This window comes from Lissotriton helveticus, chromosome 1_1 (assembly GCF_964261635.1).
Source record: "Lissotriton helveticus chromosome 1_1, aLisHel1.1, whole genome shotgun sequence".
NCBI classification, from domain to species: domain Eukaryota; kingdom Metazoa; phylum Chordata; class Amphibia; order Caudata; family Salamandridae; genus Lissotriton; species Lissotriton helveticus.
In genome coordinates this window covers 1,993,960,679-1,993,986,340 of record NC_136057.1, presented here as the reverse complement: position 1 = coordinate 1,993,986,340, position 25,662 = coordinate 1,993,960,679, and the positions used below count along the sequence as shown (strand labels likewise).

General features: G+C 46.1%; 1 protein-coding gene across 3 annotated transcripts in view; it reads right to left on the bottom strand.

The window, feature by feature from the left end:
* AGL (amylo-alpha-1,6-glucosidase and 4-alpha-glucanotransferase) overlaps positions 1-25,662 on the bottom strand; it is a 421,834-nt gene that overhangs the window by 314,157 nt on the left and 82,015 nt on the right. For all 3 annotated transcript variants that reach the window (XM_078644341.1, XM_078644358.1, XM_078644350.1), the window contains exons 7-10: positions 9,914-10,025; positions 2,622-2,748; positions 2,266-2,368; positions 2,067-2,164 (exon numbers count right to left, since the gene is read on the bottom strand). In XM_078644341.1, coding sequence (XP_078500467.1) covers positions 2,067-2,164; positions 2,266-2,368; positions 2,622-2,748; positions 9,914-10,025 — 440 coding nt within the window. The remainder of the gene's footprint in view (positions 1-2,066; positions 2,165-2,265; positions 2,369-2,621; positions 2,749-9,913; positions 10,026-25,662) is intronic.

Below are 25,662 nucleotides of genomic sequence, written 5' to 3'. Positions count from 1 at the left end.
TTTGTTTGACTGACTGACTGACTGACTAGAGGAGTAGGCAGCCAGCAATACGTTTTTAATCCCAGTACAATATGGTCTTTAAAAAGGTATGGATTCTCAGGACCAGTGCCTTAATTTAGGCTTATTATTCGTCAAGTACTCTCAAGTAAAATCTGAAAGGCTGTACTTGGCATTTATGGACTTGTCGGCAGCGTTTGACTGTGCTGCACATCAACATCTATGGAGGATAATGGAAGAAATGGCCATAGATGAGGCTAATATATCTTTTATTAGACAGCTCTACTCATCAGCCACAACCTGCGTCAGATACGGAAGAGAGGGGGAGTGCACCAGGTCGTTTCCAATTAACAGCGGTGTCCAGCAGGGTTGTGTGCTTGCCCCATTTCTTTTTTCTATTTACACCAATGGGGTGGAAGCTACCCTGCTGGACTCAATACCAGACATCCCCAAAGTTAATTATATTTGCACTCCAATTCTCCTGTATGCTGATGACGCGGTGCTAATTGCCCACACAGGCCTCGCCCGTCAAAAGTTATTAGATACTTATGTATCCTATATGTCAAAACTGGGGATAAAAAACAATTAGCCAAGTCCTTTATTTTAATTACTGGCCGTAAAAATAGGACGGTCCCAAACTTCCATATATCAGGACAAAAAATAGCACATAGTGATAGTTTTTCCTACCTTGATGTAACGTTTGATAGGCAATTATCATGGTCAGATATACTTGCTACTAGAGGCTTATCACTTGAGAGAAGCATTATTGCCCTACACTCATTTGTTAAAAAATTGGGAGTAAAACCCATTGACATGGCAAAAAAAGTTTATGCAGCAAACTCAGTCTCGGTAGCAACCTACGGGGCAGGCATTTCGGGGCTACACTAACCACTCCGTCCTACAAGTTATAGAGGACACATTTTGGAAAAAACTAGTGGGCCTCCCCGTAAGTTGCTACAGTCTCATTGCTCATGCGGAATTGGATGTCCCTTATGTGACCGAAACAATTGCTTTTGCTCCGATAATGCTGTGGCATTCTACATGGAGAAGAGAATCTATTCATATCACACAAAAGTTAATTGAAGACTGCCTATCCATGGAAAATGCCCACAAGATCCCGTGGACTGTCCTATATTAAATCTACCTGTTCATCTTTAGGATTAGAACATCTATTCTCTAGCCCTAGCAACTGTGTGAATTTTCCAAAAAGAGAGATAAAATCCTGTTTGCTCAAATTAAGGGCTGAGCCAAGATTGCAAACTGTACAAAAGTATCGGTCAAAGCATATTTAGAAATCCCAGTGGTACAGGAAGGGCCAACATCTTATATTTTTACTGTGACAAACTCACGCCACAGAGTTTTTCCAAATAGATTTCATTTGAATTTTATTCCATGCATGTTGGCCCATCCAGCTGGAATTGCCATTCTGTCCTTGCGATGGTGTCCCTGCACAATCAAATCTACATGTTTTCTTTTTTGCAAATTTTATGCAGAACCACGTAAAAGATTTATTTTGCCCCTGATGCGTAAATATGATTTTAAACAATGCTGTGTCTCAATGTATTTTCTACAATCTTTGTTTAATCCTATGGTCTGTTTTTCTGTGGCGTCCTTTTTAATCCAACCACAAAGAATTAGGAAATTGTACAATACATGAGAATGAATTCTAAACTGTTCCCATCAGCTGACTTTTACTAACTGTTCCCTAATGGTGTTTGTTATGATGTTTTTATCTTTTTATGTGTATGTATAGATTTTTTTTACTGTACTTTTATGATCATATATTGTGAGCATCGAATAAAGTAAATTGTCTGACTGAGTCATACAATAATCAGGATATTTACTACATGGCAACTACAGAACAACTGAGAAGGCCAAGTGGAACATGTAAACTGATGGCTGTCTCATCAGGACCAAAATGCTACTTTGTGCTTTTTAAGAGTACCAGGACCCCCACATCATACCAAGAATTATAGCAAGTGGGAAAAATATAGTTACACAAGGAACTACTGTTGTAAGTAAGGTAGGTTAACTACACAAACATTTGAACGTCAACGAACACAGCCTACCTTGTGACAAGGGGATCCTTCTTGGTAAAAGGCCCGAGTTTAGGGCCATGGGCAGCCAATCGTTCATAGGTCACATTTCCCAAAACACCATTGGTAGCCTGAAAAATATGGAGCAATCGGGGTGGTATTTTTAATGAAGTGCATAAACAATGATCTTTTGAATGGCATAGATGACAATAGATCACAAAAGTATACTAACCTGCTCTTGATGGTAATTCATCTGTCGAAATTTCTCAGCATTCAGCTCTTCAAGTCTCTTGCGGAACCAGTTACAACATTCATCAATGGCAGCCGGACCGTTACTGCAACCAATAAGAAAAATAAGGACGACATGAGAAATATTTACACCTTTAAGAATTAGATTCATGGTTTTCTGATTTGACACATACCTTAAGACTGTTGCCTTTAACAACTGAGAGCTAAACATTTTAACAAATCAAATCCAAACACTAAACATTCTAACATGGTAAAAAACATAAAGAACTGTAAATATGCTGAATTCAAAACCAAAAATAGAAACATTCCAAAGAATAGAGTTTCAAAATTAATTCAGACCTGTGTGGCACGAATGTTGCCAGAGCTGTATTCATATCCACCGTGCAGCCAAATCGTTTATATTCAGGATCCTGGATAATCTTTAGGTGTTGTTTTGGGTCAGATTTGACTGCAGATTTTCTATTCTCTAAAAGTAAACAAAATCTTTCAAAACCTTGTAGCTGGGAACCGATTATAGATTAAACTTTTATTTTTTATGACAAAACATTTGACCGAAAACAGTATACAAAAGGTGAACCTATGCATGTTAGTCACCTGGTAACAAAGTCAAAGCTGTACCAGGCATAGTAACTATCGAGTTTCATGATGCAGTTTTAACAATGAAATTATACAAAAACGGAACAGGCAATAGGCGAACTCCTCTATCTGTGTGCTTTGGTTTTTGCATTTCCAGGCATTGATTATAACAAATGCAATAAATGGAATGGATCATGAAAATCTTGCAACTCATTCTCATCAATTAAGGCTTTTTTTGCAATCTATTGATTCTTTCACAAAGGAAAACCAATCCAGTTCTAAGTTAATTTGGTTAGCCTTATCTAGAGTACCAGTGGTCAGAATAGTTAATTTACATGTATTGAGGTGTTTCAGAGTTGGAAAAGTACCAATTCATTTCTTGAAAGACTGGAATACCTACTCGCAATCCCGGACTAGACTAGACCACACTAGCAAAGTTGTCAATAAACTTAGAACACAATTCTCCTCCTCACAATCCTCTGGTGTAGGTGCATCAGTAATATATTTAGCTAACTCCAACTTGGAACTGGTCCCCTCCCCTGAAATGGTGTGGCCCCAGTGGGTCCCAGTATTGACCCGCAATTTACGTTTAATTTCTTTACATTGAGACCCAACAGCTGCAATCGCACATCTTAAAACACTCTCATGTTCTTCTTCCACTGTGTCAGACAACAATGTATCATCTTGGAAAAACAAAAACTGTGGAATTCCCTCAAGCACCCTCTTCTTTACCCTTTCGAAACAAGCAACAACAGATGCTAACTCAAAGGGCACTCTTAAGAAGTTGTAAGCCCCCAAAGTTTTGACAATAGATGTGAGGTGCCTGGAATCAGCATGATGATGATAATCTGATGTCAAATCCATGATACTGAACAACTTAGCCACTCTAAGCATCGCCAGTGTTTCCGAAATATTGGGAATTGATTTGAGAATCCATCCAGTGGATGTCTCTGAGGTCCACGCAAATCCTTATGCTTTTGGTACCCTCCTTGTTACACTTATTGTGCCACTGTCAGGCTTTTGGTGGTGCCCGGTCTAGGGCCTGCCGCTTCCAACCCTATAGCAGGAGCAAATGTAGTCCAGTGCGCAAATACCTGTCCATATGCACCAAGTCTTCTGCCAGTATGGATCTGCCATGTGGGAAAGCTCATGAGGCCTCTATTGTGGCGCGCTGGCGGTCGCTATGACATGTAGGTCCCTGTGAGGGCCTAGCATTGTATGCGCTATGTCTACAACACTGACCCATCCTTGTAACGCTCTGTTTTATTTTCCTCTTGTTTTGGGCCAGAGTAGTCACAAGGGCTACATTTCCAAGAAGCTCTGGCAGGAGTCATCTTGGGAGTGGCACATCTATAAGTACGCCCTCTCCTAGGAAACATACTCATTCTCTGATCGCCACTGCATGAGGAACTCCCCGTATGACTCTGACCTCGCAGTGGGCATTTCTCGTGTGGAGACACCGTTCTAGATAGTACCGCAGTCCCTGTCTTTCAATAAAGAAAGGCCAGACGTGCCTGGAAGGTAAGGCAAGAATCTACAGGTTTCTCTCGATTTTCGGGTGTGGTCAGTTCCGCTATGCATTTCTTGCTGGGGCATTCTAATTCACATGTGCAATTAACAGGGAGGAGTGGACTCTCATTCAGAGTAAGAATTATCTGTTGCATGTCGCAAATCTATATAGATGCAATACTGTCACGATTCGCTCCCTGTGTTCTCGTGTCCACCACCAGGGGGCTGAACTGTGGGACTCTCCAGTGTTCTAATATGCTTCATGACACTCCCCTGCATGCATATCTTGACTTCCAGCCATTTGGACACTTATTCGGAATTGACATCCATTCCCAATCCATGCCGGGTTTTGTAAAAGCCAGCCTGCTTATACATGAAGCCAGCCTACTCATGCCTGAAACTCCATTACCCAGAATGCCCTGCTCACTGCTTTGTCTCCACCCCTGCAGGCCAAGGATGGGTGGAGGAATTCAGCTCACCTGTGGCTGGCTGCTGCTAGCCTGCTCACACCTGCTGCATGTGATTACTGTGAGCTCTTTTCAGCCCCAGCTCCTTTCAGGCAAAGGTTGGTCATTGAAGCTGTTTACCGGTGAGACAAATCCTTGGTTCCAGAGTTCCCTGAGCTTTTGCTATTCTTGTTTACAGTGTTTCCTGAGCTTTAATTATGCCTTGTTCCTGACCTGCTGCTGTTTTCCCTGTTCCTGAATTAGCACTGCCTGCAGTGCTACCCTGACCCCATAGCCTTATTATTCCTTGTTCCTGAACTGCAACAGTTTCCCTTCTCCTGAATTAGCACTGCTTGCAGTGCTACCTTGTTTCCTGAGTTCCTGAGCTATAGCTAATCCCTGTACCTGAATTAGCACTGCCTGCAGTGCTACCTTGTTTCCTGAGATCCAGAGCAATAGTTATTCTTTGTTCTTGTTCCTGGGCTTAGCTATTTCTTGTTCCTGATTTGCACTGCTTGCAGTGCTCTCTTGACTCCTTGTTTCCTGAGCTGCAGCTATGTCCTGTTTCCTTGAACCAGTACTGCCTGCAGTGCTACCTAGACTCCAGAGCTCTAGTAATTTCCCTGTTCTTGAACTAGCACTGCCAGCAGTGCTACCTTGACTCCTTGAAGCTTTAGTTATGCCCTGTTCCTGAACCAGCAAGGGCTGCAGTGCTACCTTGACTCCTGAGCCTTACCTCACTTCTTGTTCCTGCCCCAATACTGCCTTCTAAGCTTCTTTGTTTTCTTGATTCCTTAACCTGCACTATTCTAGTATACCCTTGTAGCCTCCCCTTCTGTATATCCGTTTCCAGTCCCTGCCTTACTTCCCATTTCCTTGGTTCCAGTTCTAGTTTGCTGTCTTTCTATTCTGCTGTCTTACTACTGTTACCTTGTATGTTCTGTTACCTGCTTTCTGCCAAGTGTGCCCGGTCATTTCCTTCCTTTCCTGTTAAGCACTCCTCCTTGCTAGCTCCTTGTCTATTGTGCTTGTGTTTAGTTCTACCCCTTTGCTGTTACTGCCTTGCGCGTTCCTTTTTGATCGCCAGGATCCGTGGGCACAGCTGACTACCTAGGTGGTGTTTCTTGTTCACTGTGAGTATTGTCTTTGAGTTACATGTATTACATCACCATAGGTATAAGCTCCACAGACTCTGCCTTTGTATCCATATCCTACATGTGGGTATTTGCAGTCAGTATCTGTAACAGCAATTGTGGGTAAGAAACTTACTGAGCTTCAGTCTTCCCGTGTGGAGCTCTTGAGTGCTTTACCCCACACCCCCCTTTATTGTTAATGTTGTTTCATATATATGTCTTGCACATTCATCCTGGGTGTAGTTATTCTGAATGCTAAATTGCTTTGTGAGTGCCCTTCCTTTCTTCTTAACCATCTTGTTCACTTGTACAGCCTTCCCCTTTGGATCCCTTTTTCTCCTCTGACTCTTGTATGATCCTGGGCAGCGCTGTACTCCTCTTCCTGTGTAAGTTTTCTACCCAGTTCCCAGTCCCACCACATAGTCCCGGACAGTCCCTGACAGATACCAGCATTGGTGTATGGTTTTACTGATCATGTAGCGCTCAGAGATAAGAGCAGTCTTGACACTCTACTTTAAGAAGTGATGTGGCATACCTTTCTGTAGGGTTCGGTATATCTTTAATAGTTGCACATGCCACCATGACTACGGGATCCATGTTGAAATGGTAGCATGTGGAATGGTCAAGAGGGCAGTTGGAGTTTGCTGTTGCTCTGGCCGGTTGCTTACCTTGGATCTCAACTAAGCATTAATAAAAGAACTTGAACTTACCCGATGATGCATCCTCTTCCTTTCACTTTCTCATTACACTGTGTCGTGAGAGTTTATCATTCATGTTTATTATTACCAGACTATAAAGATAAAGAGAGTTTTAGAGTAAATGTGTATGAATGAGAGCTCCCATTCATGTTTATTACTGCCAGACTACAAGGATACGCTTACAATTGCCGTATCATATTATCATATTACTGACTGCTGCTGTGCTGAGCTGTTTTCTAAAATTGTAAAATAAAGGATTTTTTTTAAAAAAAAGGATACGCTTACAAGCTTCTGAGACATAAATCATAGATATTGCTACTGAGCGTTAATCAGTATAAAACTCAAAATGTGCGAATGCTGATCAATTTGCAGTATATTATATGTGCTTATCTGTGGAATGTTTTTTTCCTAACCGGTGTCCATCCATGATGTTCCCTTCCCAAATCTTACCCCCAGCTGGCCCCTCTAATCCTCTGCGCTGTAATAGCATACAGCGTTCGAGCTGCCTGGAGGTGGGTCACAAAGGTTGTTATGCAGATCCTGAGGAAGAGGCCACATCTGACAACCACCCACTTAAGTAGCCTTGCAAACCTGTCTCAGGCCTGCCACGGCAGCCTATGTGTGCAGTTTTAAACAGCCATTTTGACCTGGCAAAATAAACCTTTTGCAGGCTCAAAACCCCCTTTTCAATACATATAAGTTACACATAGGGTAGGCCCTAAATAGCCCAACGGACATCATTCAATGTATTTAAAAAGAAGGTCATGCAATTTTAAGTTGTACATGTACTAGTAGTGAAAAACTCTTGAATTCGTTTTTCACTACAGCAATGCCTGCTTCACCCATAGGGTAACATTGGAGTTACCTTATAAGATTTAATAAGCTGTAACTTCCAGATATTAACAGGAAAACAGTTCATGTTTGGTGTGTTTGGAATTGTAATGAAAAATTCTATTGTATGGTAAAATCGTAGTTTGAATTACAAAACTGAAAATATAACTTTTAGAAAGTTGGCATTTTCCAGCCCAAGCCATTTAGTGCTTGCAGCCTATCTCTGGGTCACATAGCTGGGAGTAGTTGGCAGTTGAACTTTGTGTATTCCTCTTACAAAGCCATACACAATAGAGAGCTTAGATGTGCCTGGATGGGCCATCACTGGCATAATGGGAGAGCGGAGTTAGGCACAGGCCTGCTTACACTTGAATAGGCTGTGTCGTGCCTCCATACCAAAAGCTGCAAATCCCCTGTGGTTAGTCTGGAGCCAGGGGAGGAGAGACAGGAAACCGGGGCACTTCACAGTGAATCCTCTAGAAGTTTCTCTCACTTGAATGTAGGCACCAGGTATAAATATTGGAACTCAGACACCACTTCTTCAGTACCCCTCAGGACCTGTGGATACTACAGAAGGACTGCTGTGCTGCTTTGCTGCCAGAAAGAATTCCACTCTGCTGCCCTGCTACTCTGCTGCCACATGCCCAGCTTGCTGAGAAGGAACCTCTCGTTCCAGGCTGCAGTGACTCCAAGGGTCAGCCAGCTGACCTCCTGTTCTGAGCAACAGGGACATAAGTTCCAGAGGCCCCTGGAAACTGCCGAGCTAACCTGCTACCAGGACCTGCAACTGGACCTACCTGAGCCCTGATGGCCTTTGCTGGAGTGAGTTCCAAACTCCCAAGTGGCGCCTCTCAGGTCCTGGACCCTTAGTGTGGCCTCAGTTGAGCTATCCTGAAGATTTTGGGCTCTGTGCTTCTGGGCCTGTTAGTGGTAAGATCTCACTGCCTGTGCTGCCCACCAACGCAAAGCTCTGGCGAACCCTACTTTTCACACTGCAGTGACCGCCAACGACGACCAGCAGTGCAAGATCAGCACTTCACGCCCCTGGGTCGAAAGCTTGCAGGGACCGTCAATGTGAAGCTCTAGCAACGACCATCTGCAATGCTGAAAGGAACTTCGCGCTACAGTGCCGACCGGCCTGCCCACAGGACCTTGACGCTACAGTGCCGACTGGCCAGCACTTCGGCCAACATCGATGACAATCCACAGCGTTCTCCCTGCTCCTCACGGCCCCTTCCACTGTGAATGGAACTCTTGCGCTGAACTGTGGCGGCAACTCTTTTAACTGGACTAACTTGGTCCCTGTGTCCGGACCGCCCTCCATTGTGGCCGGTCTGAACTTGTGACTTTCCCTGGGTCTCATACAACCAGATAGCTGCGAGTGTCGATTTGTGCTTTTTGGCACTATTTTCACTGAAATCTTTAAAACTGCCCATTTCCATTTCTACTAATTGGATTGCCGTTTTGGTGTCATATTATTAATTACATTTTACTCTATTTTTCTAAACTGGTGTGGAATTTTTCTTGTGTTGTGTTTTCACTTTATTGCTGTGTTGCACAAATACTTTACACACTGCCTCTTAGTTAAGGCTGGCTGCTTTGTGCCGGCCTTCCTGGCCAGCCCGACATTAGCTTCATTCTCTAGTAACCATTGCTTGTCACCACTTTTGTTCATGGATATCATCTTAAAAATTTGAAGAGAAGCAAGACAATCTGAAAAGAAAGTCATGAATTTTTGAAAGAAGAAAATAAATACAAATGTAAATGAATCAGGAAAAATGCCAACGTGGCTGACTCCCCAGTGAATGGTATCACTACTTTTCTAGGCCTATTCACTGACCTTTATGGTGATAAAAATAAATTTCCCAACTCAAGAAAATTCTTCTTTAAAAAAGTAAGTACTTAGGTTTGCCATTATATAACAACAACATTTTCTTTTGTATGTACATGCAGGAATTTCAATGCAGTGGGTTTGCCAGCAATGAATTCACTGAAGAACATGCAGTGCTCTTTTATTGAGCGACAAGAAATAGGGTTCACCACAGCAGAATTCTGCAAAAACAGGAAGGAAAGTTGCAACTTTGAAAAGAAGCCAGGATTTACACTGTAGTTCGAAGTAGCAAAACGAAGAGTGGATCAAGAGATTATTTACAACAATGAAAACAATAACGAAAATAAAGGCTGGTCTGCAGAGTGTGGGACCATCACAGGAAACAATCCTCCATTCTGAAAAGAAGAAAGATTACAGCAGTCTGTAGAAATTAGACCAGGGAATCACAATTGTGGAGTTTGAAATGGTGAATTTCCTGAGCTGAACGCATTTAGGACCGTCACAAAGACCATAACAAAAACCAAGACAATGATGCTATAAATACATGGAAATATTCAACAAAATGGATCAGTTAACATTAAAATCTTGTAACATTCCATTATTTTACCTTTGGCTAAAACAGTTCTGAATTGATCCACATATTTAGCGACATTGACTTGATAAAACTCCCACAGTTTTATTTTTGGATAAAGTTCCTCCCAAAGGAGTCCACGAATGTTCTGCTCAGAAAAAAAGATATATTAATTATAGAACGTGCAGCTGTTAAACCATGAAAAAAGAACTTCTTGGAGCTGTGCATTTTAAAACAAAAGGTTATAAACATGTTTTCACTTTTTTCTTACTTTCAACTTAATTATTTAATAATTCATGCACACCCCTAAATTCAATGGTGAAAAAGTAAACAGGGCCATGAATATAGCAAGAAAATAATGATTGCAACCGAATAATGTGCTACTGGTACACACATGTGACCACCAAGAAGCAAAGCATGGAGTAAAAAAGACCAGACTTTAAACTTTGGTCCCAATCCCTCACTTGAAGGCATCCTGGAATCCATGTGTACCCAGAAGAAAGTGTTTAAGAGCGAACAACTACTGCAAGCGGATACTATCCATGTCCATCATTTGTAGGTAAACAAAAGAATTTCAGACTTGCGATTTGATGCTTTGGCTTGTAGGAATATGGAGATAGTTCATTTACATTGGACTTGAATGCACTATGGGTTAATTGCCGACTTTACCCTGTACGCCATTACAAAATGTCGAATCTCTGAACTTCTGAATATCACATGCACCAAGGTTCCTACCACACGTTGACGTCACCAACATTCTAAGGTGGGGCATATTACAGCTCTTTATAATTTTCTGGTCATCCAAAGAACATTGTAGTGGATAAAAAGATCAGTTCAGGTTAAGAATGTTGAGCAGCTATTTTCAGGTTATAAGTCTTAATTTTGACATGTTGGGGATTTGAGGGTCTCCTCAAACTCTAACTCTCATGCTCCTTGGAACCTGCTGTGGTTGTGAAACAAAAGTACCGTAATATATGCAATTATGCATAAACCTGTGGTGCATTCCAGCTCAATTTCCACCGCTTACACAGCATAGTCTTTTAGGAAGATGGAAGGTAGTTTTCTGGTAAGGCACAAATATTGCACATGCCTTATTAGTCTAAAGACAGTTAAAGAATTCCCGAGCAGCAAGTTCAAAATAGTTTGTTTCAGCTTTTCCGTAGTTGTAGTGTAGTCTGACATGATATGCTGGTTCCTCCCAACAGTGCTGCATCAAATGAATGAAGTTAAAGATCCTTAGCTTAACTCTTTTGATTTTAATGACCGAAGACCAAGTTTTGCTGAGGAAGATAAAGGTCAAAGCAACAAAAGAGAGGACAGATTTACAATTAACTCATCAGTGTTTAACTGGTTGTTTGGTGCAGTCCAACAACAGCTTGAAAGGCCCAGTGTTTCGGTCGTTTTTTGGGTTTTTTGCCCCTTTTTTGTCCTGTCAGCTGTGACAGGAGCAAAAAACAGCACTCAAACTGACCCTTACAAACTGGCTCATCTGGCTGTGCCAGACTGCCAGACAGTACCTGTCTGGCAGGTACGCTGTACCTCCTTCTGGTTTAGAGATCAGCAAATGCCACAATTTCTGACAACGGTAACTCATGCACTCTACAAGGTGATAGAAAGGTCTACTTCCTATCCACATAATTCCATACAGAAACTACCTGCCTGATAGCCCAGAGTGGTACATTTCCAATATGGATCAATACAAAAACATGGAAAACCAGTTCCACTAAACTTTAATGACCAGAAATAAAAAACTAAGGCCAGAAATAAAAATAACGTCTTGCAGTTCCTAGAATAATGGCAATTGTAAGAACAATTAATCAATAAAAAAGTTACAAGAATTGGGAAAGAAGTGAAGAAAAAGATGGTAAGGAAATGTGAAGCAGATGTCCTCTCAGTCTCAGTCAGAGACTGTAAGAAAAAACAGCTTTCTAGTCAACAACAATCACTGGGATAAAAGGAATTACACAGGGTGCACATTTACCGAGGGTAATGCGCAAGACACATACACAATGAAGCCTGCCCTGTAATGCCCACTTAAACATTTGTCGTAATTGAGTGCAAAAAGCATTATCCAGCCCTAACGCACGATGGCAGTTAGTGTCAGTGTGGGTTAAAGAGAAACACAGGCCGAAATCACTTTTGTGTAAGCTACAAATACTCTAATTTTCAATCGCATCTCATGTGAAACTGAAATAAATTTATACCAAGCAGATTTGTTTGCAAGAATCACTACGCTGTCCAAAATGTTATTTGGATTACATTCCATTTTTAGGTATTGCCTAGGCAGTGCTTGCGCGGTCTCTTTGAGACATGTTGTATTCAGAATATCTGCTTTAAGCTCCGCCCATCACTTTGGTTTGGTTGGTTGGCCTGCCTTTTGGAAATCCCTTTACTGTGGTTGATCAATAGTGTCCATCTGTCCCACCTTTGGGTGCTTGGTTCCCTCCCAGGGGACATCACCGATGGTTTCTTTTGGTTGGGCATCTCATGTTATGTTATGTTAAAGTATTTGTAGAGCGCATGTCTGGACCGACAAAGATGAGTCCCAGCGCTAACATCGAACATAGAGCGAGGATTCTAGAGAAATTTGTATTCGGAGAAGAGCCAGGTCTTCACCATCTTCCTAAAAGTCCATTGTTCAGAGGTGCTGCGGATGGGAAAGGTTATGGAGGGCCATAGAGCAGGAGCCAGCGACTTGAAAGAGTGACCACCTGCTTTGACCCTCCGTATCCGAGGAACTCTGGCCAAATACAGGTCTGCAGAGCGCAGAGTGCGTGTAGGTACATAGTGGGAGCATATGTCGCTCAAGATTCCTGGGCAAAAGCCTGAGAGGTTCTTGTGAACGATACACATGGCTTTGAAGAGTATTCTCTGTTCCAAATGTAACCGATGGAGGAGGTGAGTGACATGGCAATGTTTAGGAAGGGCGAACAGAGCGCAGGTAGCCGCGTTCTGGATACGTTGAAGCTTCTTGATCGCGGATTTGTTGGATCCCAAAAGTAGCATGTTGCAATCGTCCAGTTTAGCCATAATGGATGACTGGATGATCAACTGCCGGGTTGGAGGATCAAAGAGATCCAGAATTGGCTTTAGGCCATGAAGCAGCCTGAAACATTTACCTGCCACAGATTTAGCATGGGCCTCAAAGATTAGCTCTTTGTCCACCAATATTCCTAAGTTCTTAACCATAGGTTAGGGCATGGAGGATTTCAGATTGAACCGAATTTAGCAGCAAATAGTTGGCAGCCATCCACTCCGAGATGGCTGTTAGATCGTCTTTAAATTTAGTCCTGGCTGGGATAGTTGGAAAAGGTGATCACCAACTGGGTGTCACCTGCATATGACACTAGAGAGAATCCCCGGGCTTTAGCCATCAGGGCCAGTGGTCTGATTTAGATGTTAAATAACGTAGGGCTCAACGCGGGGGACACCACAACATAGTGGGTGTACGTGGGCGTAAAAAGGCGGGACAATTACATGAAAGGTCCGATCAGCCAGAAGGACGAGAACCAGGCGAGGGCCTGATCGTCGAAACCGATCTCCGCCAGACGATAGAGCAAAGTCTCATGGGAGACGTGTTGAAGGCCCCCCTCAGATCTAACAGAATTAATGCCGTAGTTCAGCATGCATACAAGGAGGTTTGTAGCTGTTCTATGACCGCCAGCAGAGCGGACACAGTACTGTGCTGTGGCCGGAACCCATTTTGAGATGTGTCTAATATAGAGTTCACTTCCAGGTATTGGGTTAGAATCGAGTACAATACACACCAAGCACAGGGGTTTGAGGCTATGTGAAATTGCATTGTAAACGAATGCGGTTATGATGCCACGATGCTTCGATTCTACAGTTTACAACAATAAGTTGGACCCACAACGCTCCGGCCCAGCAAAATTAATTCATCAAAGAAAGCATGAAAACATCTCTTTGAGTTTCGGGACCGTCAACTAAGAAAACATACTTACTATCTATAAGATATTTGCCTTAATGCTTGCACAACCACGCTGAGAAAGAAATTTACAGGCAAACTCCTTAGACGAAGCATCAGATTAGACAAAAAAACAGTGACTAACCTGCCCTGAAGAAGTCCGTTTGGACGAAACGCGTAGGCACTGGCTACAACATTGCTTTTATGAAGATAACATTTTGAACAGAATAAAAGACCTAACTACTCAACTATTGAAGACTCCTAACTTACTTGGATGGAATGGTTGAAATGTTGTAATTATATGGTGTTTTTTCATGATTATTGTCTCATTAGCTACTATGCGATAAAGAAATAGATCATCTCCATACATTTGTAGAGTGCTGGACATTGTGTTAGATTGGGTTAGAATCGAGTTGACATATGATTTCATGATTTGGGATAGGAACAGGAGCAGCAAGATCGGCCAAACATTTCAGGCTTGGACACATCTAACGTTGGCTTTTACAACAGAGGGACTGCTTAAGCATTTTTCCAAAACTCGGGGACCAACGCAGAAGATAGGGACAGATTGATCAACTCCAAGCACTCGGGCAAAAGACACTGTTGAAATTTTCTGAAAGAATCAGATTTCAGGGGGTCGTCTGGAGATCCTGGTTTTATATTGGCGAAAATCGCTTCCCCAGCTTTGGGGGAAATAGGAGCAAAAGAGGAGGAAAGAGAATGGGTCACAGAACCCAAAGACATTTCCTCCCCATACAGCAGGTCTCACCCGGGCAGGAACTCCTGTAGATACGCTCCACCTTCTCAATAAAGAATATAGCCAGTATTTTGCATTGCAAACTGGAAGATATGATGCGGTCTGCAGCAGAGGGGGACTTTACCAGGTCCTTCAAAAGTGAAAATATAGTTTTGGTTGGGTTACTGCTTGTAGAAATCAAGTTGGTGTAGTGAGCAGCCCTGGTCTTGCGGACCAGTTTATGGTATGCTTTAATTGCCCTTCTGTACTGTACTTTAGCCAAAGGGTCGTAGGCCCTTCTCCAGGCTCGTTCTAGAACCTTGCAGTTATTCCTGGCTAGGGTCAGAGATTCATTGAACCAAACGTTAGTCTGTGCACTTTTAGAATGGGTGAGTTTGAACGGGATGCAAGTGTCCAATGCTTGGGTGACCCACCCTCTAAAGAGTACATTAACTTCTTCAATATTGGGGGATTTTTCTTGGAGCTCTGCGCTAAAATGGCGGCAGGGTCCAGTTTATGCCAGGGATGTTTAAGTGTGGGATTGCGGAGCGACTGCAGTTTAGGACACCCTAGCAATAGCCACATAGAAATAAGGGAAGGATGCGTCCAGGGCATAGGGAGCGTGGCTATACCTCCAAAGACTGGAGATCAGAGAAGATAGGATCAAGGAGATGACCCGCAAGATGGATTGGCCCTGGAACCAGTTGGACAATTTGGCAAGCTGCCATGTCCCCAAGGAAGTTAAAAATATCAGGCGCCTCCTGAGACTCCAGATGAAGGTTCAGGTCGCCTATACCATTGAAATTGGCTGTCTGAAGAGCTTGTGTCATGACAGTATTGGTCAGGGCTTCTCTAAAAAACATTGATGGGCCCGGTGGACGATAAATGAGTAGCCCAGAAAAAGTGAAATTAGCTGTCAACGTTGTAGTGACCTGGGGAAGGGCACTAGGACCCTGGAATGGACATTGAGGACACAAGGGAACCGGACACCACATCCAGTCAAGGGTGTGGGGATGGGCATTGTGGAGAGACGAGGGAAGAGGATAAGAAGTATGGGTGAGCAGCTCGCCGCAAGAAGTAAACAATAAAGACATCGCAACTCCTTACCTGTATCCTGTGTACTTTGTGGGGGCAGACGACAGGACAACTGGTGAACGAAGGCGGGAACGTCATGTGGCGACCATCACCAACTGAGGAAAGGGACGCGTGCACCGGAGTCCTTTCCCCGGAGAAGCTGAGCGACGGAGCCAGGAGCCCACCCTGGTCCACTGGCCAAAACAGGAGGAATTGTGGCAGCCTTGAAGGATAAGAAAGCGGAGCCAGGAGCCTACCTGGTCCGAGTAACCGGAGAAGCAGAGACGCGGGAGCCCCCCCTGACCGCCGAAGTAAGCAGTAAGGAAACGAGACTGCCCGCAAAGAAAAGCACCTGCAAAGGAAAGCAAAATAAAGAAAAGCGCCAAGTAAAGACAAGCGCCAGCACACGATCGTGCCTGCAGCCCAATAACAGAACAAAGACGCGCAAATTTTAAACAAACTATCACGAGAGCGGGGCAGTCATTTTGAAGACAGGCAGATTGGACCAACCAGGAGCAAGGAACAAGCGGCGGCCGTTTTAGGGTGTCAGGAAAAGCTCGAGGGACAGAAATCTATCGAGACTATGTCAGCCATTTTAAAGTCAGGCAACTAAGCCAATAGGAGCAGAGGAGAGTGTGGCGGCCATTTTGAAGTCAGGCAGCCATTGAAACATATAGGAAACCAAAGAAATAGAGTGGAAAAAAACAAAAAGAAGAGGAAAAGAGTGGAAATAAAGCAAGATACAGAGCAAACAAAGGGACAAACAAAGTACTAAAGAAAAAAAAAGGGTAGGAGAGTGCCAAAGAAGGAAAATGAGCGACTATGAAAAGCAGAGCACGCAAGCAGTTTTCCGCAGGCCTTTACCATTTAGCCTCGGGACCACAAGCAGGCATCAGATGGGAGAGATGGATCAGAAAGTTTGAGTGCTACATGTGCGCCACGGACGTCCCGGATAGCAAACAACTGTACCTGTTTCTGAATCTTGCAGCGGATGAAATAGAAGATCTGCTCTTAACATTCCCCAGTGATCAAACAGCATAGTACAAGGGAGTGATACAGTGCCTCACGCAGAAATTTGACCACAACGAAACGTTGATATTGGGAGGTACACATTCAACACGGCATGCCAGCAAGTAGAAGAGAGCCTGGACGACTTTGCGACAAGACTGACAAAACTGGTGGCATACTGCACATTTGACCAATTTGACAATGAGCAAGCAATCAGATTATCGAAGGTTGTCAATCGGTGGAGTTCCAAACACGCATTCTGAAGGAACCAACGACGCTGGAAAAGATATTGATGGTGGCTCGCACAGAAGCACGGGCCACAGCCCTTGCCAAGCAGATAGAGATGGGAAAAGAAAAGAGTGGCGCTAGCACATCGCATCACCGGAAAGAAAAAAAAAGAATACCCGGCGCCGGTCCTACCAAAGAAAGGCGAACAAACATGTTAACAATGAGGCCTTGAATTCCCACACCTCGGTGCCTGCCCAGGCAATGGGCCAGAAGTGCAGGAAGTGCAACAGGGACAATCATTTTGCAAGCACGTGCATGACCAGACAATTTAGAGTGAGAGAGGCAGAACAATGAGACCACGGATAAACAGCAACAGGTACGCACGGCACATGGAAACAGCCAATCGGAGCTCCTCCGCTGAGTCAGAAGAGACAGCAGCACCAGTATCTAATGTCAGACCAGGCGCGCAACACCCATTGGGCTCACAATCTAATTGCAGCCGCACCCGAGTATCTAACAGGTCTTTAAAAGACCATCTACTTGTAACTGAGGCTTTTGTTGTGTTTTCACCCCATTTTACAACCACTCTGTCTATGGTTTCAAGAATTAGCCCCCCTCGAAATATTTTTCAGGCCCCCCCCCCTCCCCCCGAAATTTGGCTCTAGTTGCCCGCCTGTGTCAGACGCACCCAAAGGAGCAAAAAGGCCAGACCACATTCATCTCGTGGAGAAGCAAAAGAGAAAGAAAACTGCCACCGTGGACATCGACGTAGGGAACCACCAAGCTAAGTTCGTGCTCGACAGCGGAGCGACATGCAACATCATGTGCATATCAGAATACAAGAAAATGAAAGTGAAACCAGAGCTATCACCATTGACCGTGGATGTGTTCATGTGGGGCTCCAAAAGCCCAGTAGAGAACATGGGAAAATTCACAGAGACTTTAACATACAAGGGCAAGTCATACCAAGAAGAAATACACTTGCTAAAAGGTGACATCCCAGCACCATGCGTGTTAAGCAATGGGACGGCGCAGGTGATGGGGCTACTAGCAATGACGTATCACATGTCAGAAACAGAGAACATTCTACAAGAATACCCAGCTATACTGAAAGGTCTCGGCAAATTGAAAGGGAAACAGATAACACTACATATCAATTAACCAATTAAGCCGGTGGCCCAACATCTTAGACGGGTACCAATCCATTTACAACCACAGGTTGAAGAGGAAATAACAAGCTTGCTGGCACAAGACATAATTGAACCTGCTGAAGGGCCAACGCCTTGGGTGTCTCCGATTGTGCCACTTTCAAAGAAGAACACCTCAAAGATCTGCATCTGTAGACATGAGGATCCCAAACACCTCAATCGCAAGGGAACGTCATCCGGGGCCACACCTAAACGACATGATCAGCTGTCTCACTGGGGCCTGCCGATTCTCGAAGCTGGACCTGTGCAAAAGGTACCATCAATTAGAAATAGATCACCAGTCCAGGTACATCACGACATTCTCCACACACCTGGGCCTGTTTAGATACAAGAGACTGAGCTTTGGAATCTCATCGGCAGCGGAGATATTCCAGGAGACAATAAGACAGGTGATAAGGCTGGTACAGAACAGCCTAAACTACAGTGATGACATTTTGGTATTTGGAAAAACAGATAAAGAACATGACACAGCGTTGTGTCAAGTGTGCTCACAACTGGAACAAGCGGGCCTAACACTGAATGGAGACGAATGCGAGCTGGGGAGAGGGGAATTGGTGTTCTTCGGACACATCTTCTCCAAACAAGGGATGAAGCCAGACCCCAGCAAAGTAGAAACACTGAAGAATGCAAATCCCCCGACATATGTCGCAGAAGTAAGATCATTTCTAGGACTTGCCAGCTACTGTGCTCGATACATACAGGACTTCGCCAAAGTGAGCACACCGCTAAGAGAACTGACCAAACAAGGACAGAAGTTCATCTGGCCTCAGGAATGCAACAAGGCATTCGAGGAAATAAGACAAGCAGTGGTAACTGTGGAACATCTTGCTAACTTTGACCCCCTGTTCTGCACTGAACTGACTGTCGATGCCAGCCCAATAGGACTAGGAGCAATACTAGCGCAGCATCTGCCAGGGAGAGACTCACCAAGAAAAATTGTTGCGTATGCAAGCAAAAGCTTAACAGACATTGAAAAGGCGTACTCTGTGCGAGAAAAGGAGAGCCTAGCAGTGGTATGGGCATGTGAACACTATCACATGTTCATGTACGGGAAGTCATTCACCATCATAACTGACCACCAGGCGCTGGTAACGATCTATGGCAGCCCGTCAGCCAAAATGCCACCCAGGATTGAACGCTGGGGCATAAGGCTGATGGACTATGACTTAACGATTGTGCACAAGCCAGGAAAAGAACACAACCCGGCAGACTACATGTTGAGACACCCATTACCGCAGGCACAGGAGACAACATCGATGGCAGAAGAATACCTCAACTTCGTACTAAAGCAAAACACCCCGGCACCGATAACACTAGCGGAGCTAACAAGGGTGACTAAGGAAGATGCCACGCTGCAAATGGCCATGAAGACAACAAGAAGGCAGAGATGGAAACACATCAACAATAACTGCACCTGGGGAGAAGGAGTACGCAAGGAAGAAGTGCTAGCTCTAAAGAAGGTACATGAAGAACTGTCAGAGACAGACACAGGAATAATGATGAGAGGGACAAGGATAGTGATACCAAGTTCACTCAGGAGGCAACTGGTCAATCTGGCTCATGAGTCGCACCGAGGCTTAGTAGCAACGAAGAAACTGCTAAGAGAGAAAGTATGGTTCCCTGGCCTGGACCGCATGGTAGAAGACACCATAATGACATGCCACCTCTATCAAGTGACAGGATCACCAGCTAAGAATGAACCACTACAAATGTCAGAACTTCCAAGAGCAGTGTGGACAACATTAGTAGCTGATTTCTTTGGCCCACTGGACACAGGCAACTATCTGCTTGTCGGCATTGATGAATACTCGTGATTTCCAATAGTACGCCATGTCTCAGCAACGTCAGCAACAGCATCCTTACCGATACTAGATGACATATTTGCAGCATGGGGCTCACCCGAAACTTTGAAAACAGACAATGGTCCTCCATTCTCAGGAGAAGAATTCCGCAGATTCATGGCCTACCTAGGGATAAACCACAGGAAGGTAACTCCGCTGTTGCCTCAGGCGAATGGAATGGTGGAGAGGTTCATGGGGAACATCAAAAAGGCAGTTCAAAAAGCAAAGCTGGCGGAGATATCACTTGGCCAAGCTCTGTGTCAGATGCTACGTGACTACAGAAACACGTCCCATAGCTCCACAGGAAGATGCACGGCAGAGCTAGTACTGGGAAGAATAAGCAGGACGAGGCTACCGCAAGTAGAAGCAACCATGGCATCAGAACACAGCAGCATTGCAGCAAAAGACAGAGAAGCAAAAGAAAAAATGAAAAAATACGCAGACGCCAGGCGACACACCACCCGGTCACATCTACAGGAAAGGGACACCGTGGTAGTGCGTCAACGACAACAAAGGAACTCTCACAGCGTGTTCTCTAAAAACCTGCTAATAATAATGAAAGTGAAGGACCCAATGATCACGGCAGTCAGAACACCAGAGGATAACACGGTACAGCTCACACTTCAAAGGACTGACGGAGAAGGATGAAGAAGACCAAGATAAGGAAACAGCAGAACTAGAAGGGTCGGAGCGCAACAGAACGGAAACACACACTGGTGAGGGACCAGCAGAAGAGCAACAGATGGAGGCCGGCCCAAGAAAAGCATGCAGCCGGCCTAAAAGACTAATAGAAGAAATGTAATGATCAGAAGCACACCGGCATGTGCCCTGGCAGACTTGCATCTATCTCTATCTACACATCTCTGTGTTTAAAATTTCTCGTCATTTCTTTGTGACAAAAGGGGGAGATGTAGTGACCTGGGGAAGGGCACTAGCACCCTGGAATAGACATTGAGGACATGAGGGAACCGGACACCACATCCGGTCAAGTTTGTGGGGATGGGCATTGTGGAGAACGAGGGAAGAGGATCAGAGGTGTGGGTGAGCAGCTCGCCGCAAGAAGTAAACAATAAAGACATTGCAACTCCTTACTTGTATCCTGTGTACTTTTTGGGGGCAGACAACACGACAAACGTGATTTTAAAAAGTGCGCTTTTCGCAGTCTGGGATATCTTTGGGAGTGAGGCACAGGTATAGGTTGCTTTGTGAATAATTGTAATACCTCCCCTTCTCCCCACCACTCTGTTCATGTTGCTCATTACATACCCGGCGGGGAGGGCAATGGGCTGGTATGGCCACAGAATCCTCGTAGACCCATGTCTCCGTTAAAAATAGAACCACAGGGGACCGTTCATATAGCAGGTCGAACACCTCAGCAGAGTGTTTAGTCCGGGTGCGACAATTTAAGCTACAGATAGTGAAGGTCTTATCATTAGAGCTATTAACTGCAGAGCGCATGCAGGTGATGACCCTAAAGGTGCACTGACTGCAGTGTGTGGGGCAGGCATCCGGGGCCCAGTTATGTTCCCCACAGGCAGCTTCACCTTGTAGAGCGGCCAAGGCATCACAAGAATAAACTAACCTGTGAGTTAAAAGTGAAGCAGAGTGCCTGGCTCCTGGCGACATCCTGGCGCGGACGAGCGCAGTCTGGCTCGCCATTGGCGCACCAGTGGTGCGCCCACTGCGCATCCGCGCTGCGTCGTGCATTAAATGCCTGGGGAGCGGGGGAGGAGCCGCGCCAGCGACCAAGATGGCCGCTTGAGCATCGGCTCCGCCGGCCGCCACATCCTGACCAGCCATCCGGCACATTATCCTGAACCCCGTCCCTACCATCGGGTGGGGGACCAGCACCTGAGTCACTGGGTGAAAATCTGGTTCGATTGGGTGCCTCGGCGACAGACTATCGCCGTCCTGAATTTTGGGGCCTACGAGTGTGGGCACCGGGACCCCGAGTTTGGCACTGGCCGCTGTGGAGTGCGACAACATCGGCCTCCGGGACCGGAAGTGGCTGGTCGGAACCTGATTTGTCGCGGGAAGATCACGACTGGAATGCCCTGGTCTACCTATCCTGGTCCGAGGTCACTTTGCTGAGGAAACCGTCTAGACCGGCTTGCGCATCGGTGGTTTCTCCTGAACTGGCGGTGGCAATGGCATCGAGAGACCCGGAGAAGCCTCCGACGAAATCGGTGTAGAACACTCGACAGGTCCAGTCTAACAAAATGGACAAGTATGCCATCTCCAAGGGGTCCCCAATAGATACTAAACGTACCCTGACGGGTAGCAGAGATGGCGATTCTGTCGGGGAGGACCCTACGCTGAAGGACTTGATGGCAGCGATAACTGGGGTCCAATCTTCCTTGGGTAAGATGGATACCAAACTAGACTCGGTGTCGATTGAAGTGGGACTTATGAGAGCTGACCTCACCAAAACGACCGAGAAAGTCAAGGACTTGGAGGTCAAGACAACGAGTCTCATCGAGGATGTGTCGGAGCTGCAGAAGGAGGTGCGAGATCTTAGGGCGGCCCGGACTCAATTTGACCGAAAGCTCGATGAATATGAGGGCAGGGCGCGCCGCAATAACGTCCGCATACTAGGTGTACCGGAGAGATCGGAGGGGATGACCCCAGACCTCTTTGTCGAGGAACTCATCTTGCAACATCTCAAGCCGAAGGGCCTCAGTAACTTTTTTACCGTGGAGAGGGCCCATAGAGTTCCCGGAGGTCGTCCGAAGACAGGGGTGCCTCCCCGCCCTATAATTGCCCGGGTCCTGAATTATCGGGACCGGGATGCCATCCTGCAAACGGCAAGATCCTCGGGCCCACTGGCCTACGAGAACTCGTCGCTGTTGTTTTTCCCGGACTTCACCCAGATGGTTCAGAAACAACGGCAGTGCTTTATGTCCATCAAACGCGGTTGAGGGACCGGGATATGAAGTACTCGATGATGTTCCCGGCTCGTCTTCGGATTGAACATGGCGGAAAAACTTGGTTTTTCGATAACGCTGAGGTCGCCGCGGACTGGCTGGATCGGGTTGAAGGTTCGGACTCCGGGGGTCAGGCCCGAACTGATGGTAAAGATCAGTGACTAGTCGTCGTGCCTGAGCAGAAATAACAATACTGGTGACATCATGGGACTGGTTGGGGTTGTCCTTTCCCCCCCCCCCCCCCCCCGGGCCATCTTTTATCCGTGACTATTTTTTGCACTTTATCGGGTGGGGGGGTATGTGGTTGGTTTGGGGTGGTGGGGGCGGGCGGCCTGTTGTAAGGTTCTCCCCCGTTTTTCTACTTTTAGATACTTGTAGGTAGTTGGGGGCAACAGGCACACTGCGAGTTGGGGATGTGTATTTGTTACATGCAGGGAGGAGGGGTGGGGGTCGGGGAATAAGGGGCTTTTGTTTGTTGGTTTGTTTTGTGTGACCAGAGTCCGCTATGGGTGCCTATGGATATCCTGTCCTTTTTTGGAGATATGAATGGCTTCCGCTAGGCTGGGTTTGGGGTTTTCCGTCCTCTGCTGGAATGTGAATGGCTTGGGGGATAAGATCAAGCGCACTATGGTGAATCAGCTGATTAGAAGGCATTCGCCAGACGTAGTGTTGCTGCAGGAAACCCATCTCATGGGTAGACATTGTATGGCGCTCCACAGAGGGGGCTACACATTGGTGGCACATGCTGGCTTTACTTCTGGCTCTAGAGGAGTAGGGATTTTGGTGAAAAACTCCTTCCCTCTCACTATTCAGTCGACATGGTCTGATAACAGAGGCCGTTATGTTGGAATATCGGGGATTTGGGAGGGTAGGACAGTCACGTTTTTGTCTATCTATGTCCCCCCAGCGCTACAGGCGGATACTTTTCGCGATTTGGGCCGGGTATTTCTCACTCTGCCTGTTGGGATGATGGTACTGGGCGGGGACTTCAACGCAGTAACGGATGGTGTACTAGACAGGACTCCCCCCCGCGTGCTTTTGCCTTCCCGCTGGCATATTTTATCGCCGCGTCCGGTTTGGTGGATGGGTGGCGACTCCGACACCCCACTGATGTGGGCTTTACTCACGCCTCTGCGGCGCACCACTCACACTCTAGGATAGACCATGTTCTACTACCGGCGTCTCAAGCGGCCTTTATCCAGGAGGTGACTCATTTGGCGCGGGGTGTGTCTGATCACTCGCCAATTTGGCTTCGAATGCGGTTGGGACTGGGTGATGTTGGTAGGGTTGCACTGATTAATGCTTCTCCCCTGAAGGACCCTGTTGTCGGGAGGGAACTTGTGCGTGTCACGGATCGTTACTTTCAGGAGAATGAGGGGTCGGTTACGTCGAGGTGCTCCCTGTGGGAAGCATACAAAACTGTTGCAAGGGGGGAGGTTCTCTCCCTAGTATCTGGGCAGAAGAAGAAAAGCAGGGCGGAAATAGATAGGGTGGAGGCAGAGCTATTGGTCTTAGAAACCGCTGTCTCCTCGGGGAGTGACCCTGGGGCGGGGCACCGCCTCGGGTTGCTCCGGGATGAGTACAGGACCCTGACACGCGACAGAGCAAAAACGCAGCACACTACTATGCAGAGTAGAATATATGAACATGGTGACAAGGCCGGGAAGTTGATAGCCAGGTTGGCAAAAGGTGATTGGGGGTCTCTACTGGTACCGGAACTGCGTATTGCGGGTACGGTGTCGTCGGATCCTCAGTTGATTGTGGATGAATTTGCCCGGTATTTTGAGGAGGTCTATACCTCGGCAGGGGACTTTACAGAGGAGGAGAATGCCGACATGATTCGTGACATCCCAATGCCGGCCCTGTCTACGGAGCATAGAGAATTCTTGGATTCCGCCCTCACAAATGATGAGGTGGCAATGGCCATCAGGGGTGTTTGCTCCGGTAGGGCTTCTGGCCCGAACGGTCTCCCCAATGAATTGTTTAAGCAGCATGCCAACCGCCTAGCTCCGTACTTAAAAGACATGTACCTTGAAAGCAGAGACCGTGGCGAGTTACCTTATGATCAACGCCTCGCGAATATTGTGGTCATTTATAAGGAGGGTAAGCCTCGTCTGGATTGCTCGTCGTACCGCCCGATTTCCCTCTTGAACATGGAGCCCAAGGTGCTAGCTAAATTGCTTGCCGCCCGTTTGCTGAAGGTTATCACGACGCTGGTGCACCCGGACCAGTTCGGTTTTATGCCGCGTCGGAACACCGCCCTTAATCTCCATCGGCTACATGGGGTGGCGGCGGGTGCGTCTCGCATCCATGAGCCGGCGGTGTTGTTATCCCTGGATGCCACTATGGCCTTTTTGAGATCCTGGAGAAGTTGGGGTTCGGCCCAGAGTTTATCGGTTGGGTTCGCCTTCTCTACTCGGCCCCCCTGTCTCGTGTAATCGTAAACAACCATAAGTCCCGCGATTTCTCACTCAGGAGGGGCACTCGACAGGGCTGCCCTCTCTCACCACTTTTGTTCGCCCTGGCCCTGGAGCCGCTCGCGGCCTGGGTGCGATGGGATCGTTCGATTAGGGGATTACGTTGGACGTCGGAATGGGAGGATAAGATCTCGTTATATGCTGATGACATTCTGTTGTATTTGACCTCCCCACGCAGTTCCCTGATGGTTTTTATGGATATCCTTGTGATTTTTGGGAGGGACTCAGGCTTCGCTGTTAATTGGACGAAGTCGGTCCTCTTCGTGTTAAGTGGTGATCCTCCTAGGTTGCCAGCGAACTGCCCGGTGAAACTGGAGTTGGTCAGTTTTCGGTATTTGGGTATCCAGATATCGAGGGATCCCAA